General features: G+C 37.3%; 1 protein-coding gene across 2 annotated transcripts in view; it reads right to left on the bottom strand.

The window, feature by feature from the left end:
• RFX3 (regulatory factor X3) overlaps positions 1-19,311 on the bottom strand; it is a 146,958-nt gene that overhangs the window by 61,939 nt on the left and 65,708 nt on the right. Inside the window, exons 4-5 of one of the 2 annotated variants that reach the window (XM_019555123.1) lie at positions 6,333-6,407; positions 1,026-1,207 (exon numbers count right to left, since the gene is read on the bottom strand). In XM_019555123.1, coding sequence (XP_019410668.1) covers positions 1,026-1,207; positions 6,333-6,407 — 257 coding nt within the window. The remainder of the gene's footprint in view (positions 1-1,025; positions 1,208-6,332; positions 6,408-19,311) is intronic. The other variant, XM_019555124.1, reaches the window with a different exon arrangement.

Raw genomic sequence — 19,311 nt, 5'->3', positions numbered from 1 at the left:
TAGTCACTATTATAATACCTGTCATGACTAAGGAAGATGACATATGATGATATGCAGAAAAAATACTACATCTTTTTCAAAGGTTAACTACCCTAGATTAGAGGGATTTACTACATATGAATGTGTCATGTGTCCACTCCACTTTTACTATGAAGTCAATTTACTGCATAATAAACTTGCAGGGTTTCCTCTTTTCATCTTCTGTGATATGCCAGTAACAGGAAGGAGCACATCAGATCCTATCCTGGCTTTATGCCACTGTAACCAGTTTCTGTTATCTTGCATATCAGATTAACTGGAGGTACACTGTATTGAAATGATGTTTTAAAGGTTCTAAAATGACTGTAGGAATTCCTTTCTCTTATGGTGGGATTATAAGATAGCAGCTAAATTTTGGACTGGCAAAAAGGGACTTTAAAATAATAAATAAACCTTTCTAGACTGTGATAATCTTACCCACGTCGCATACAAAATATTTTAACTTGAAATAGAAAGCTTAAAAGGTAAATGTTTGGAAAAGTTGCGAATGAGTCATTGGAATCTGTACTGACACTATTTTTATCCTTACTGTCCCCTATACTTACTTATTGCACCATATTTAAATACCACTCCATAAAATAAATAATTGAAGTTATTTTGTAACTCTGCTAAAGAATTATGAACACATTAAACAGTAGTCCCTTACAAAAAATTAAAAATCTAATAAAAATAAACTGAAATCACTCATTGATTTTCATACATCGTCTCTTTATTACCTCAGATGCCCCTATGAGCATCTGATGCTCCAAACATCAGATAATATTGTATCTGTATTGCTATGAATCTGTAATGGAGTTGTCAAAATTATCAAAAACTTCAGTAAAAGGAAAAAAAGTAATGGCATGCTGTAACAATCCAGTTATATTACAGACTAAGCCAACAGACAAACTTCTTTAACATTTCAGTAATACTTTCTTTCAGCTTGCCTACAGATCGATGATTTATATCGTCTTGTAGAATCTAGAACTTCATTGTTTAACACAAACCTGGTTCCCAGTCTCCTGGTCCGTAGCCCCATAAAAATTGACCTTATAAGTTTTCCAAAGGAGGCAGCATTAACTGGGTCCAATTTGTGCTCCTGACAATGTCGCAAGTAATGGTTGTAAAGGGTACTCCTGGGGAGACTCACTCCTTCTGCTGTTTCATAGTTGTCTAAGAGCCACTGGAGCTATTTTAAATAGGAAACAGGGAACAACAGTAAATTTAGCATAATCCTACAAAGGTATTTTATATTACTGTTAACATAATGATATAGAACAAACACTTAAATTTTGAAACTGCTCTTAAAGGCATAAGTAATGGTTACTTTTTCTGGAAGTGAATACAGTTGTCTTTGAAGGTGTTAGATACGTTATTAAGAGTTTTACATTTCTTAAAAGTAGAAGAAAATAGCAGAACTCATAACACTTGTGACCTCAGGAAGTATCCACTAAAGTATTGGAGATCCCAGTACTATACATTTATCTTCTATATAATGATACATAGTTTAAAAACCATTTGTTAGTTCTATAGGTAATTCAAATAATCATAAAAGTAATTCATAAAAAATGTAGAAAAGAAACCGCTTGTCTGGACTGATGAAGAGGCATTTAATTTATTTGTATTACTGGACTGTTGTATTGAAAAAAAAAAAAAGAGTTGTTTCTCTTTCCCAGACTTTCTGATTGCTTATAATACTTAATTAAACATGGTTCAGACTTTATTTTCCTCCCACCCACAAATTAGACAGCAAAAAAACAAAAACAAATGCGAGGCAAGAGCAATCAAGGTGGTACTGAAATGAACCAGAACAACTGTTAAGTATTACGGCCCCAGTCTGGTTGTTAAAGAAGCCAAAATATATTTTACCTTTGCTTTCTGGATGAGAGCAAAATAAAGTGTTGTGGAAAGTGTTTCTCTTTGTGCATCATTTAATTTAGAATTTTGGTGGTTAACATTGGAAGCAGGTGGGAAAAATTGCATTAACAGATATATAAGTGGCCCAATGTATAGGCTTACATGATGTCTAATACAAAGTACCCACACAGGATAGAAAACAAGCAAACAAAAAACATTTTAATAATGCCAATTGCCTGTTTCAGTTTTACTTTCGTCTTCCTGCCAGCTTTTTCACTATCATTCTTCTATTCAGTTAAACAATAATATTTATATACAATGGTCATACTTAAGTTGTATGAAATTTTGTGGCTTCAGTTTTCTTGGATTTCTGATAACCTTTCAGTTGGCTTTCTTTATCAAGGTATGCACCCTCTTGAATTTTCCTTTGATTTCAGTTTGAATGAGCCTGAATATTCAAACAGAAAAAGCAACTGAAATCGCCATGTTTCACCTGTTTTGATGTTAAAGTCATGTCAGAGTGAACGCCTAAATCTGCTACATTCACAGGCCTTATAAAAAAACTTGGGCTCAATTTTAAGTTTCCAGGCATGTTTAATATGGTTTCAAGTCATCACAACAAAGATGAACTAAATTGTGACAACTATGCAATAAATTTTAGCAAGTACCACCATTTCCTAAAATATATATTCTAAAACAACAGCAAAAAAATAACTTATGGTAAATAGGAATACTAATGAAAAGTATTGATACAAACCATCTTCTCTGCTAACTATGCAAAAATTTCTACTAACGTTCAAAGTAATTCACTTGTTAAGCACATCTCTTAAATATTTTAATATGTAAAAATGTAATTCGGTATTCCTAAAGTGGGACTTTTTGGTCTAGCTGCTATTATGCAGTTTCTCTCAAATTGTCACTTACTAAAATTGAAAGTAGAATTAAAATACTCGACTTACAGCTCTGTTTTACCATTGTTATATGCAGTTTCTCCAAGTTTGACCATAAAAACAATTGATTTTACACCTTTTAGAACCATCTTTATATTTACTTTTCACATGGAGAACAGAAAAGAAAACCTCATTGCAATTGTTAACTTCATTAAGGTTTTAAAACTTGAACTGAGATGTCATCTATTCTTTTAACTTGTAAGTGACTATGGATGCCAAGTAAAGTAAAACATCAACAAGAGGGCAGATGTCCATGTTTGAGGTACCTAAATGGTTCTAAGATGGAAGGAAAAAAAATAGCTACACTTTTAGACAGTTTTGCATTTAAGAGGGAGTATAGTAAAACAGAGGAGTGTATCATTTTTATTTTAGTTGGTGGGTATAAAAGCACTATTTAAAAAATTCTGAGTACTAATGTTACTGAATGTTGTTTATCATTTTTTCTAAAAAAAACACCACTGGTAACTTTAACCTTTACATTTGTATATTAAAAATACTGTTTATTACACTAATGAACTAATGCAAGCATATCTGAGGCTAGAAACAAAGATAATTATATCTTTCAACCTTTGAATGTAATCTATGTTAATCAAGATAGATTAAGAAAGGTGAACTATTTCCATTTTTCCCAAAGGGAAACACTGATTGGCAAACAAACAACAACAACAAAAAGTATTTTCCAATTAGTTTCTAAATCTAACATTTGGAATATCTTTGCAGAACCCTAACGATGCGGATGGCTGCCCAGGGCTGCTGGCACACACAAGGCAGCTGACAAATGCTTTTGCACCATGTAACTGCAGAAGCAGCTGTTTTTTTCCATCTCCTACTTCCCCACCCAAGTTGGTGCCTGGGGCAGCTGCCTTGGTCACCCCCTCACACTCGCAAAATTACACCACTGCCTTTTTTTTCCCCTCAACTGGATTAGAATTTACTAGCATTTATTTTAAGTGCACTTCACTAATGATCTGCATTTTTGACAGATGTTATTTCAACCATAAGTTACATTAACCAATGTTGGCAGAGCACAATCCAAGATAAGTATAAAGCAAGGTTTTTTGCTCTAGGATGGGGATATTTCAGTGGCAAAAAGACATCAAGTCATTATTTGCTAGATTATGGGCTGGAAAGAAGAATGCCCATGGCTGTCTACCTTTTTAAAAGAAAACTAATCTACAAACATTATATGACTATAGTAAACAATTTATTCAAAACATATTTTGCTATGCAGAACGAGAATTCTAGAGCTGCTGGGTTCAGGCTTTTAATTTTGGCTTGTTGACTTTAAGGTATAAATAATGTGTAAGGATGGATAAGTATGAAGTGTTTACACAGTAAAAACTGCCAGACTGACCCTGGCTTCACTAGAACTCCAATACTTACGCACCATTAGATTATAAATTAATTAGTTGTCAACTCATATAAAAAGGAAAAAAAAAAATTAGGAGACATTAAAAGTTAATAAAAAACCCCCAAACATTAATTTAGGCAACAAAACTCCAGAAAATCTAACAGATGCTATAGAAAGCCAAATTATTAAGCTAATATTTTTGAGGGCTAAGGTTGGATGAACACAATATTTATGATGTGAAAGGTAATACTGTATTAATGAAATGTACAGCGTTTCAGGCCTGATCCAAAGCCTACTGAAATTAATGGGTGTCTCTCCATTTAGTTAAATAATGTTGGATCACTGGAAAACAAAATGAAGGGTACCTTGAGAAAGGGACAAAGAACAAACTTGCATGAAATTTCCTGTAGTCAGAAGTCAGTGTATAAGCATAGCATTAAAAACAGGTAAACCATCAAATAAATTTGACCACTGCTTTATCAGCTTCTTAATTGATTGACCTGGGCTATAAAGATTGCCATGATACAGTAACATGCTTCTGTTCCAAAATCAAAACACATCTCTATAATTATTACATACTGGTCTTTAAAACTGATAATCAACAAGAAAATCAGTGACACATTGTGCAGTAAGCATGTGCAAATATTGTAAGTTGAAAATATTTGTAAACTGTGTTTATAATATATGTAGTAGAATAAGTTATTCAAGATAAAGTGGCCTTATCACTTTTTTTGATTTGTGGACTCCGTGCTTCCGTATGGGATGCAAAGCAAAATAGCAGGTCTCTCTATTTCCATTTTTAACTTACAACCTGATCCTTTGCCAAAGTTCTCTCTTACCGTGGCGTCTAATTAACCTTGATAATGCCATTTCTAGGCAGTCTTTTCAGAACAACATTTTTTAAAACTAGAACACAGTCTTTTTATCACATGTATATTTCATCACGTTATTCAATCTCTCACTATACAACTGGAGCAGTTTCTAAGGTTGGTTCTCTTCCAGGAAGTTTTAGAATCCCCACATGCTTCTTTATATCAAGATGAGAAACTTCCACATGATACTGTTGGTTTTAGCGTCAAATTATGGTAGTCTTTCAGAAGAAAATATGTAATGGATTTGATTTCTAAGTTATTGTTTTTAGCACCATAAAAATCAATAGATATTACAAACAAACTTTCTACAAAAAATAGATTATGTTTTTCATTTTTTTTTTTTTTTTGGTAGAAAGATATAAAAAATCATATCCTCTGTATAGCTTTCTTAAGTCTGAGTTGTGAATCTGTGTGTGCATACCAAGCAAAAATATAATTGTTAGAAGCATGTCTATCAGCTGAAAAAATACATTTCAGGAAAGACAGGTTCTAACAATTTATTTTCTAATTTCCTCTGTACAAAAGTTATTAAATAAGTTTACTATTATATTTAGATTTATTTATACATATATCTAAATACACACACACAGACAAACAACCACCTTAGGCAAAAAAGTTCTCTCTTCAGAAATGCTTTACTGTAGGAGTTGTAAAGTATGAATAAAGCAAGGAGGCAAAAAGAGCAAGATATATGCTGCTTTCATAGCAATAGCTTGTTTTCATTTTTTCAGCCCCAAAAGGCACCACCTTAAGACATTTACTAAAAATACTTAACATCACCTTACAGAACTTCAGCATCCTTATATCTTCTTACAATGAACTAATTTTTCAAGACAAAGTAATAAGATACTTTAAAACAATTGAAAATATGTGATTTATTCATGTCAGTCCCTTTATCCCCTTCTCCAACCCCTTTGCAAAATTATTACTGTGTACAAACTCATCTTTATAGTTAACTGTATTTATTTTAAATATCAAACCTATAATAATTAAGAATTTGATAATGGTTATTTTAACATTAAAGTATAACTTGTGCAATACAGAAATACGTTAACCCTTGCTATACAATGCACACCCTACAAAAGACAGGAACTCTACAATGTGTTGTAACAACACTTCACCTATGTTAATAGCCATGGGAGATGCTGAATAAGATAATAAGAAACTTAGAAGAGAAGATTAAGAGGCAAAGAAAAAAGTAATAAAACAAAACAAGCATTTGGAAGCAGGCTAAGCATGCAGAACAGGCAAGAGATTAGTTTACAAGAAGAAGAGGCAACTTACATGGCTGTTGAGAAGAGAGCTTCTGTGAGTAGACAGACCATCAGACTTTTGCAGTGTCTCAATCGCCATTTCAATCTGATAATAGATGTCATTAAAAAAAGGGCTCAAGATAAGATAGTAAAAAAGGCTGATCAGAGAAACTTTGATAGATTCTTTAAAGTTCAATAGAAATTTATAGTTTGCTCCTGGCTACTGACTAAAATTTGTTAAAGGGCCAGATCCTGAAGTGCCTATGAAAGGAAAATGCAAATTACTTTGGCTGGCATTTTGTTTGCATATTTACTTTAGCTTATAAAGTCCACTTCATCTTCCTCCCCATGCAGGAAATACAACAAGTACAAGATTTATTTCTGAGCTATACTGCAAATATAACAAAAAATTCTAAATATCTGGTATCTTTAAAAATGATGATAATTAAAAACAGGATTCCTGGGGGACAAGAATTTCAGTACTCATCCCCCCTCCCTGCCCTGCCCAAAGATAGGGAAAAAAAACCCATGCATATTTTGGACATACAGATGTGAATCTGAGGCAAAATTTCTCCTTTTTCTTCATGTTTAAGAGTTATATCCTGCCCCACTGAACTCAAATGGGAATTTTGCCACTAGCTCAAATAGAGGCAGCAGTTCACTTGTGGTCCCTTTCATAAAAGCTAGCATAGACATGGAGTGTAGGATCTAGTCCTGAGTAAACATTTTAATTTGTTCAGAATAATTTTGTCATTTTAACATGAAAATTACTATATCTCCTTAGTTAAATATACAGCAGGACTATTCCCAATGCAAATAGGTAGAGAGCACACACCCACACACCTTTCCTTTTTGCAATTAAGGTTTCCTGTTAACAAAATTTTTGAGTAATTCCGTAGTGATAATAGTGTAGGCAATAAAATTACAATGTCACTGCAGCTTGGCAATGCTATGATAGTGAAAAGGCAAGGTTCTTTGGGTGGATGAGATATCTTTTATTAGACCAACTGAGTAGTTGGGGAAAAAGTTCTTAGCAAGCTTTCGGGCGCAGTCAACCCTTTGTCAGGGACAGGGAATCTCTGCTGGTTTGAAACTCCAAGGAATGAGAGAAGTTAAAAGTGTGGAGGGATGTCAGTGAAAATGTAAATATGTAGGTTTAGGGAGTCTCAGCGGAGACTCCTTATGCCTGATGAAGGGTGAATGCACCCAAAAGCTTGCTAAGAACTTTCTTCCAACTACTCGGTTGGTCTAATAAAAGATATCACATCTACCCAAAGAACCTTGGCCTGCCTATGTCCTTAGCTCAACACAGCTTCAACCAAAACCCAGCATGATAGTGAAAAAGCACTGGAAATGAAAGGGTCACTGGAATGTATACTAGACTAAAAGATATTTTCTTATTTTACAGTTAAGAAAGAGGACAGTAATCTTGTTTGCTGAGAATGAAGTACAAGACTCACATTTAAGCATGTAATGGAAAACACAGAAAAGGGGTATAAAGCTTACCATAACTTTAGAGACTTTTTAATGAGCTCTCCTACACTGCTTTATTATACTATTATCCAAAGATTTTTTGCAGTCCAATTTAAAAGCATAAGACAAGTTCAATCAATATACAGTATAGAACTGAAAAACGATTTCAGATTTAATTTATTAGTCTTTACTAGCACATACAGAAAATTTACTATGTCCTATTCACTTGAACCCAAGAGTAATGATACTTTGTTATTAACAAATACAGTATTTTCCTTAACCTTTACTATAGCATGTCTTTTGCACAGTTAACCTGATTTTGGAAATTAGAAATCTTTTTATTATTATTGAAAATAATTTCTGATTATACGTAAAAATATAATCTAACATGACAAAAATACAACACAAGAGGGGACCTCTTACAATGCAGACCACAGAACTTCAACCTGTAATTACTCAATCAACTACATGACTTCTCATTGGGCGGGTCTCTAAAGACATCTAGATTTGAGTTAGAGATGTCTAGTGATGAGGAATTAACTACATTTTAGGTAAGTTGTTTCAACAGTTAATTATCCCCAATTTAAACATTTTACCTTATTTCCAGTTTGAATTTGTTCAGCTAGAACTTTCAGCTGCTGGTTTCTGCTAAGTCCTCATATTGTTGCTTATAGACATGATCAAATAATTTCTTAATCACCTACTGGTTATATACCAAATATGCTAAGTTGCAGTTTCTCACTGCAAGGCAGATTTCCAAGACCTTGAACCATCCTTATAACCCCTTTCTGAACACTTTTGAATGTTTTCAGTACTCAGAGAGTCTCAAAATACCACATTTATAAACCGCTAAACTTTCCATTGGGTTAGGTCCTTAATCTAAAGCTGCAAGTTGTCCAGTGTAGGCAAATCCCCATGTGTATGTGGAACCCCAGTTGCTTCAGTAGGAAATTGTTCACGTGTAGCAGCTTGCAGGATTGGAACTTACGCTCAAATCAGAACCAATGCTTTTCACTCCGATGCTGGAGAAAACCTAAGTGTTAGCTTAAGTACATCCATATTAAAAGGAGGGCTTAAGTAGGGGCATTTATACATGTGGTGCAGGGGAGGAGGGAGGCTTTAATTAGAGCAGCTCTAAGAGCTGCTCTAATTAAAGCGCCCGGAGTGTTATGTATATCAGTGTCCTTGTGCTGAAAAATGGAGGTGGTGTGCTTTAACTAAAGCTCAAATGACCCCTCCTCCCCTGCACTCCTGAAGCACATGTATAACAGCCCATACTTAAGCCCTCTTTTTAATATGGATGTACTTAAGCTACTGCTCAGGTTTTCTCCAGAATCAGAGTGAAAAGCACTGGTTTTGACTTGGGCTTAAGGTCCAATCCTGCATGCTGCTACACATGAACAGTTTCCCACTGAAGCAATTGGGATTCCACGTACACATGGAGATTGGCCTACAATGGACAGCTTGCACGTGACGCTACAGCCTGCTGAAGCGTGGTAATTACCACACTCCAACAGAATTGATTAATCGAATCTGCTCTGATGCACTGTAATTATACCATGTTGGAGCAGCCTCACTGCATGTGTATAGGCCCTATACACTTAAAATTAAGTAAGACTTGTCCCAGAGACAGCTGTCTTCCTAAATAATGGCCTTGGATATATTTGGAAAAGTACTTGATTTTATTTTAAAACATTTCTAAATTGTACACTGCACATGCAGCAAAGAATAAACATTATTCCTTACATTTTAATAATACTGTGTTAAAGAATTCTAGACATAGCAGAGAATGTTTGCATCGGGAGTGCCAAATGATAAGGCGAAATATATATAACCATATATTTGAAAGTATGATCACATTTCTTCTCTTTTCTCATAAAAATACTAATTTAATGCAAAAAACCCACTAAGTAATTAAAACATTTTGATTGATAATTTAAATATATAACAGTCTTGAAATTTAAAGGCATGGTTCCCACAGCAACCGTAATCCAATGAGAAATGATATCTTACCATAGTGTACATAATCAGTATACGCAGTAATATGTGAGGACAGAGAAAAGGATGATAGTTTTATGGGAACTATGATTTTAGATTTCTCAATTAGTATGCATAATTTGTGTCTTTAAAATATTAGCTTATTTCAGGTAGCATAATTGTTACTAGCTAATGAGGTTACAATCAACTACAGTTGATAAAATATGACATCTCATATAATATTTGAATCTTAGAACTTTAAAGCTTTATACAATTTACTGATTTTAAAAGCAATAACACTTGCAGTTATAGTTTGTGTGTTGTTGCTCTTCTCATATTTCTGGCTGGATAATAAATTGCATACTAAATTATTAGTCTCAGTATGTATTCAGCAAAAATACTTAAATATCACAAATACATTTTGAGAGGTTGGCCCAGGAAGAGCTGATAGAAGAAAAATATTGAGCATTCTTGATGTATAAAAATATCTACAATGTATATTTCTGATGATCCAAGATGATAACAGAGAGTGCAAAAATGATGACAATGAACTCCTCAGAATTTCTGATTTCTAAAGACTGCTATGAATCTGAACAGAAAAACATGAGAAATGGCATACTGGTCCATCTAGCGCAGTATCCTGTATCTCATAATGACAGCTAATAGATACTAAATGGCAGCTATTTATGCAGGTCCTAATCAGACTGATCTGTCCACTGCCCCTCTTCCCCTACAGCTTCAAATATTCAGAGACCCACAAAGGACTAATTTAGAGAGTGCAGCCGTGAACTTTAACACCCACTAATCGACTTATCAGGCATATGTATATATAATCCTTTTTTAAATCTGGTTAAACTGTCAGCTTCTACATCCTCCCTTTTATTATCTTTACCTGCTTGTTGACTTGCCAAGTGATCAGATCTGGCCCACAGGGGGTGCCTGCCAACTGACTGGATCTGGCCTGTGGCTGGCCTTGCAGTGCTCTGCATGGGGCCAAGCCCCACCTGGGTCAGCCCACCCTGTGCTACTACTCATGCCCACTGACCCCAGTGCAGGTCAGTGCACACATCTTACTGGTGGGTCTGCTTCTGGCATGGCTGCAGCTGCCTGGAAGCTGCTCAGCTCCCTTCACCTCCAGCAGTAGATGCTTCTTCTGCTCCTGCCCCTGCTCTGCTGCTCCAGGCAGGGAGGAGGCTTCAACTGGGCAGCTCCTGCCCAACTATGTGGGGCTCCAACTCCAGCTCCCAGCTGCCTTCCACCCACTCTGCCCACCTGGCACGAGCAGCTGAGTGAATAGAAGGCAGCTGGGAGCTAGAACAGGAGCCCACATGATGGGGCAGGAGCCACTTACCTGGAGCTTCCTCCCCACTTGGAGTGGCACAGCAGGAGCAGCCACTGGAGGCAAGGGAAACAAACTCAGCAGCTACAGGGAAGCTGCAGCTGCACTGGAAGCAGCCTCCCACACCCCTCCTCCAGTGAGCTGTGTGTGCTGGCCAGGGCTAGGCTGGCAGGTGTGGATGGAAGCATGGCATGGACTGCCCCTGGCAGGGCTTGGCCTCATGTGGAGTGCTGCAGGGGCAGCTGCAGACCACAATGCCTGGGCAAGCTCTACTGCACACATCCTCTTCCCTCTTCTCCCTCCCCTCACCCTTGGCTGGTTCCAGGGACCTACTGCCCAGACAATCACCCCCCACACAGCCATCCTCCTGACACCCCACATACAATCCCCCACACATCCACCCCCCTTCAGGGCAGGGGCACAAAGGGAGGGGAACATGGCCCTGCACTGGACGCTGGACCCACACTGTCACTACCCAGTGATCCCATGAAGCAATCCTGGCCTTGCCTGCCCAACCCTTGGCTTCTGAACACTACTCTCCCCCCACCTGTGACCCCATCCCACATAGGGAGTTTTGGTGATTTATTGCAGCAGGGTGTGGGGAAGAGCATGCTGACTTGGTCCACAACTCATCAAAACACCCTACATGGCCCCCAGGGCCAAATAATTACCCACCCCTACCTTAACCCCTTGTCACTGCTAGGAGGGCAGGCTGCTTTTAGGACACATCTCAAGGTACAACTTATGTGCTGCCATATGCCCTATCCATGGCTATCTTCATTGGTCCGTCCCATTTGCAACTCACTTCATTGTCATGTTTTTAAAATTTTGCCTGCTTAAGCTCTAAACCATATGAAATGCAAAATATCTACAAAGTGCTTATCTGAGGGGCCCCAGTTGGAAGAAAGTTCTTTAAAATTTATTTCTTATATTGTTTCATATTCTTTCTTTGAGGATCCAGCCCTCATCAGCCATCTTCTTCTGTTCCCTAGCAGAACAGAAATGCTTAGTAATATTTGTGAATATTACTGAGCACAGCCAACAGGCCACCTATACAACCTGTAAACAGAGTTCCTTCTTCTTCAAAAAAAACATGGCTGAGGCTAATTAGCAAACCGTAAGAAACAAAATCAGTGCGTTTCCATTGCATAGTCAAGAGTAAATAAAAGTGATCAAATAACAGTTATACTTTGCAGTCACACAGTTCCTTCCACAGAAGTAGCTCAAAGCACTTTACATACTGGCAGAATCTATAAGTATGATAAAACAAGGATATCAATAAGCAAGTATGGCTTATAACAGCGTTTTTCAACATGCGGGGTCATATGTTCCCCCCAAGCCCTGTAATGTATTGCTTATGGCCCTTCGCCACCCACCCTGTGCCCCACAGACTTGCCTGCAGGTAGCTGTGGGAGCTGTTCTCCATGCTGTCTGGCTGCCACAAGCATGTGTGCACATGGTGCCCCCTGCCTGGTTACTCTCCTCCTGCTTCCCCCAGCCCCAAGCAGCCTCCTGCAGGCTGGAACTCTACCAGCCTGCAAGGGGAAAGCTGCAGTTCCCCACATTTGTCTCCTTGAAAGGAGAAGCCATTTTTAAAGTTTGTCTGCTCATGCAAGAATATACAAAAGGGTCATGAGCAAACAAACTTTAAAAATGACTTCTCCTTTCAAGGAGACAAACTTGGAAAACTGCAGGGGGGGGGAGTGGAGTGCCCCCACCTTCTCCCACCACCAGTGGCTAACTGTGGCCCACACTATCTTCCACCTCACCCCACCCCCTTTCCAGGGTAGAGCCGTGGCCTAAGATGAGTGGTGATGGTTGGACCATGATGGTGGGGCAGAGCCGCAGCTCAATGCGTGCACAGCTGGTGGCGGGAGGAGGGCAGCACAGCATCCCCCATCCATTCCTCCTCATGCTAATGGCAGTGCAGCTAGCGTGAGGTGTCCCAGCAGAAGTGGTGGCAGCAACAAGCCTTGCTGCCTCACTCTGCACTCCCACACTGGATTCCACCTGCTGGGCCACAGAGGCAGCTCCTGCCTGTGCAAATCTAGCCAGGCTGCAGTCCGATGCCTTCTGTGGGCTCACAAATCTGGGGGCGGGGAATGTGCTCCAAACATATCCTCCCCTCTCCACACTGCCCCAAGCCAACCCACCCTCTGCCTCACACACTGAGGACTGGGGTCTGGGGGCAACAGTTTGAGAGTGAGGGGCACCAGCAGGGCTTCAGGACTTGGGGTCTGTTGAATTGCAGCAGGCAGGACCAGGGGGTTATGGGTTGGGAGTGAGGAGCACTGGTAGGGCCAGAGAGATGTTTTCTACTTAAACTATTTACTGGGTTGGGACGGGCCTTCAATATTTACAAATGGATCCTTGTATAAAAAAGGTTGAGAACCACTGACCTATATGTCCAACTTACTTATACACCAAGAGTTTTAGAAAATAAGTCAAACTAACACTCGAATATTTACTATATTGAGTCGATAAACTAAAAGCTTATCTACACAGGGAACTGAGCACATGTCAAGATGTGAATTTATAGAACTCTGCTTATTCTGCATTAACTCCCCAGGAGAGCACTTCCAGTCCACTCAAAAGTACCTTTGTGGAGGTCAAATTACTTCACTTTAAAGTGAAGTAAGCTATCCTGTACTTAGTGTACTCTAAACGTATTCACACTTCAGTTAGTGCTAAGTACCTGCTTTTTTTAAGCTTACTGGGCACCCATGAGATGCTACTATGCAGTTGTTAATGCGCATTTATTTAGTACTTGTATTAGCAAGTACTAAATAAATGCTCAATAATCAGAGTTACTGCACACTGGCACGGGTGAACGTCTTTTAGGGGATGCTACTGCATAACAGCTAAATAATACTGTACATTAGTGTATTTGCTCTATTCATGCTGCGACACGCTACTGCACAGTATTTTTCAGCTATTGTACAGTCAATATCTTGTGTAGACACACGCACTGTTTACTAACTTCCCTGCATTTTCCAAAGTCTAACAGTGCAAAAAGAGGTCTTTTAGTTTGTTTCATAAATTGACCAAACCATGATAACATGGTTATAACCAATACTTAAGGCCTCCAAAAAGGTCTGATTCCTAACATCAGATACTTCCACAGAACACAATTCTTAAAATGCTAAGGAATTAATTCACAATGAGTACAGCCCATGGTGCTAATGACAGTTCCTTCAATCTGGGTTTATTGCTATACACATTTTTGGCCTCAGAATAGTAACTGCTCTCACCATCAACCTGATAGTGCAGGGCTTTGAAAAATGCTAATTATACTGTTATAATGTAAAACACAGTTGCATTAATTTTGGTGGCTTCCATTCTTATCTCAGAACTTGGCAGATAAAGCAAAGTGGAACCATTCTTTTAATAAATGAGTCCACTAGGTAGGATGAGTTCACAGACACGCTGGCTCAAGATCAAAGATGCTTGGAAGTGAAGCAACAGTGATCATCTAAAGACGGAGAAAGTCCAGATGCACAAGGTCCCATTTTCAAATCTTGAAGAATTCAATTTATCTGAGATTCTTTCAATTCCCCACAACAAAGTAGTGATAGAGCTTTTTCAGATTATGTAAATTTTGCTAATGCAAAAGAAAAAAATTTGGAAAATGGAAAGAAAGTTACTAACAGTCTGGCAGTTCAAAAGTTCTTAGAAATACATCCTCAAATAAATATAAACTATAAAGTTGAGTTCAAACTATTCTGTGGTATTTTTAAGTGAACACAAGCCTTAAGAACCTAGCATTTTTCTCAAACTTGATCCATTAAATATTTTTAAAAAATAAGCACAATGACATAGTTAAAAGCGTATAATAGCTACTGGTCAAGATACATGTCTAGTGGTTTGAACACACACAAAGCATGTATATTGACTGATAAATACCAACTTTCCTAATCTTTTTTTTTTTGTATCAAAACTGCCAGTCAAAAAGCCCAAGGCTGAATCACTTGAGTCTTTGTAGGTTTGTTTAAGCTACGTACATTGAACCGAGAAGCAAGTGAACAGACATTCACTTTTGATTCCAGAAATGCAGGCACATGCCTGCAGTGGTTCAGGCCAGAAGCCGGGGGGGGGGGCGGGAATGGAGGTTGCAGCGCTAGAGCATGGCCCCCGGTTTGGCTGGAGCAGACAGCCTGGGCCAAGACTAGCTTGCCCAACCTTCAAGGGGGGGGTTGCAAGGGAGGTGCAAAGCATCCTGGGATGCTGGGGCACTGAGAACTAACTTGAATCTGGAGGGGATCTGGGACAGAAGTTCAATAAACCAACTTAACCTAAATTAGTCTGTCTGATACTGTATCCATCTAGGTTTATCTTAAATCTGTTTTAGCCATTTTGAAAGCAGTTTATGTGCATTGAACGTCTGTTGTGTTACAGATCTGAACCGGTTTCTGATCACTTATACTAGTTTATGTGTAACTTCTGTTCCTGTTTGCAACCTTAATTTTGTTCCCTTCTGCAAAGGCATTAAAATACTGCTTTTAATGATATTATTAAATACAACTTTTTCCAATACCAGCTTTTAAACTGGTTTCCAATCATTTATACCATAGTTTAGGTGTAATTTCTGGTCCTAGCCATAGTGACAAGTGGATATCTAAAGTACGTGGAATTCAGATAAGCATCCAAAAAGTTACGTTTGATCCAGAGCTTATTCAAACTATTTTGCTCCATGTCTGCTAATCAGATTATTTCCCCACTAAACTTCCCATTTTATACTGTGCTATTGTCCAGGGAGAAGACAGCTCAGTCTCTCTGTTTTCTGCCTCAAGGAATGGCCAGCTGATCATTCACCCAAAAATCCCCCAAAAAGCAAACATTTGTGCATCACCTCTTTTCTCTCTTCTTCTGAAGGTAGACAATGAACGCTTCATTATATTTATCTGTTGCTGACTCTTCCTCAGGCCAATATATACCAACAGCATGACTAGTTTCTAAGAAAACTATTTATTATTTGTTCTAGTGACCAATTCCAAAAACTTTCCTCTCTGACTCCATTTTATTTATTCTACTGACATTTAGTAAATTATTGCAGAGATTATTTTCTCCAAAGGATTATTTTAGAAAGAGTTAACTAACTAAAAGAAATCGAATACAAAATAAGGAAACATTATTTTACCAGTGAATCACTACAGCAAAAACATCCTGTATTAAGAGAGATTCTCTCTCTCTCTTCAGATGTCAACAAATAGACTGGATGGCCTTTTCTCAGGAATCACCAAATTATTGTCAATGTAGGAGAAATGTGCTTAAATTCTGCAATTTATGTTATGCAAGAGGTTAAACTAGATAGTCAAATGGCCCTCTTGATCTACATATCTATGCATCTATTATAAAACTATAGTGGGTTGAAGATATTTATTAGTTATTTGCTTCCTTTTCCTATGTTCTCTTATGTGGATTAGAAAAATCAAAGCAAAAGAAAATTTTCAGCATTGTATGGGGAACTGCTTTTGCTTGAAGATGCTTTTGATGCAAAGTGATTTCTGGAAGTTTCTCATTAGTTTGGCTGGTATTGTATCCCATTTACTTTTAAGGAATTATACAAAATGTTTTGATTTTTTATGTAAAATATTTGTAAAATAATTCCATTTTATCCTTTTCTGAGGAATTTGATCCTTTTAATCTAAGGAATACTCTTTAGATATTTGACATAGGGAGATCTGTATGATGGTGAATCACGTTTTAACATGTAAAGAGCTGGTAGTTTTCTTATTACTCTTTCTACTGTAAGCCACAGCAACCCCACCATCATTTACTCTCCATCTAGGATGCAACATACATCCTTCTTCACTTCAATATTATTACAGTAATCAAGAGTTAGGACAAGACAGTCCTACTACAAAGCAACCAGAAACTTTCCTTGAGCTATCCAAATACTCAAAAACCAAATGTATCAGTTTTATCTAGCTGTTAAATTCTGAGCCCAACCTACCCACACATCAGTAACACAATATTGCTGCAACACTGATCTTGCTGCCGTACATTTTTTGCAAAAGTATTCTTAATAACAAGAAAAATGTAATTTACTACAACTAAACAAGCTAGCAGGGTGTTTGATGGAAATAAGTTATGCCAATAATGGAAATGTAATGACTAACATCAATGCTAACAAAACCTCTTCATGCATGATAGCATTCTTATTAGTGTGCCTGCAGAGGTTATTTTTTAATTAAAGTGCACAATCCAAAATATTTCTAGAAAATAAAATGCTTTATACAGGTAGTCAGTACCATAGCAAGGGCACTACCATCAATGCATCGTCACCAGGCAGTAACTCATAGAGGGAGTAATGAAAAGCAGCTGCTGTTGGCAGTCATGCAATTACTACTGTGATCATGGAAGCAACCAGAAGTCACCACTGCTCCTGTGCAGCAGGTGCCCACCCTTCTGGCCCCATGGAATGTGCAAGTTGTGTGGGATTGGTCTGCAGGCTGGATCCCGTGTAGGCTCAGTCAATGGGTGTGATTCAGTGTGCCAGCCTGACCCCGCATGCCTCAATCTTGTAGAACAAGCCCATGTACTATCCAGGCTATGCATCACCACAGTCTAGCACATAGGGCTACATTATCCTGCCCACAGGATTCCCCACAGGTCCATACATTTGGTAGCAGGGAAGTGGCAATTAATGCTGCCACCGATCCCCTGCTACCAAATTTCTGGATTTATAGGGAGCTGTGCAGGCTGGGTGACATGGCCCACAGGCTGGAGGTTGAGCACCACTGTTTAATACAATTCACGTTGTAACTTGAAAGAGACAATGTCATGTAATTTGGGCTTAACATTCATTGGGCTCAAATTCAGATTCTGTCAAAGCCTTACAAAAGGCAATATAAATAGAATTATTTCTGTGATTTAAAACAAATCTGAATTTTAAGCAGTCCCCAATTATTTCAAGATTATATTAATACAGAAAAACATTAAAGTGGAAGTGTCTAAAAATAAACCCAAAATGGTCAGTTAGGAGTTTATTTTTTTGAAGTGCACAAAAAATAAATAGCAAAGGGGGTGTAACGTATATTAGATTTTTTTCACTTTTATTAATCGAAGATACTGTTAAAATTACATGTAGCATAGATGCTGTTTTTTAAACATGACTGTATCCTTTATGATAACAAAAAAAAAAAATCTAATGAAAAAAATCAGGAACAGCCAAACTGTATCCCTAATAAAATTATTCTGCTAATTATTACGGACATTAACTTATGATTTGATTAGTGCAAGTGAATAATAACAATATAAAGAAATTTGCTTGAGCGAATAGTAAAACAGAACTATGACAAAAAAGTGGTAGAGGTTATAAGCACACAAAATGACAGTGAGCAAAGTTCTATGCACTTGTTTTCTTAATCTCCATGTGAAAGTTACATAAATTATTTAAAGTCTTGAAAAATGAAGTTGCACATTAAAAGAGCAATTTTAAATACTATTTTATCTCTCGAATGAATTCTTTAGACAAATACAAAAAAAAAGTTATGATGATGTAGTTAGGATGAGGGTCACAAGTGAAATGAGCTCTAGCTATGTGAACTATAGTCAACTTTATTTTACTATCCCAAAGTAAAATAAACTGTTATATTACCACTGTTTGCCTGATTTATTTATAACTTCTAAGTACAATGAAAAATTGAGTAGGTTTTTTACATTAGTTTATAATTTGAGCTTAACCTTTTATATTTCAGTTGAATCGATACATAAGAAGGGCTCAAAGTAAAAATTTATATTATAATATACATACATACATATATACACACACACACACATATCATGCACACACATACATACGTTTAATATATATGTACGTATGTGTATATATGTATGTATGTATATAAAAACAGGAAAATGCAAAATGTTTATATTTATATATGTATAAATATTTATATATGTATAAATGTATGTATGCGTGTGTATACTTGTGTGTGTGTGTAACGATTTGTAAGTACTTGGTAGCCATGTTGGTCTGAGACAAAAAGACATACAAAAAACTAGAACTCTTGGTTCCAAAATGATTCCTTTTATTAGACCAACTGGAAAATGGCAAGAAAATTGTCCTTTTCTGCAAGCTTTTGGGATCAAAGTCCCTTTGTCAGGCGCTGGGAAAGGTAATAAAAGGTATCATTTTGGAACCAAGAGTTCTAGTTTTTTGTATGTCTTTTTGTCTCAGACCAACATGGCTACCAAATACATCCCTGAAACATGGAAG

Source organism: Crocodylus porosus, unplaced genomic scaffold (assembly GCF_001723895.1).
Source record: "Crocodylus porosus isolate Cpor-Errol unplaced genomic scaffold, CroPor_comp1, whole genome shotgun sequence".
NCBI classification, from domain to species: Eukaryota; Metazoa; Chordata; order Crocodylia; family Crocodylidae; genus Crocodylus; species Crocodylus porosus.
This window is presented reverse-complemented; position numbering and strand designations above follow the sequence as displayed.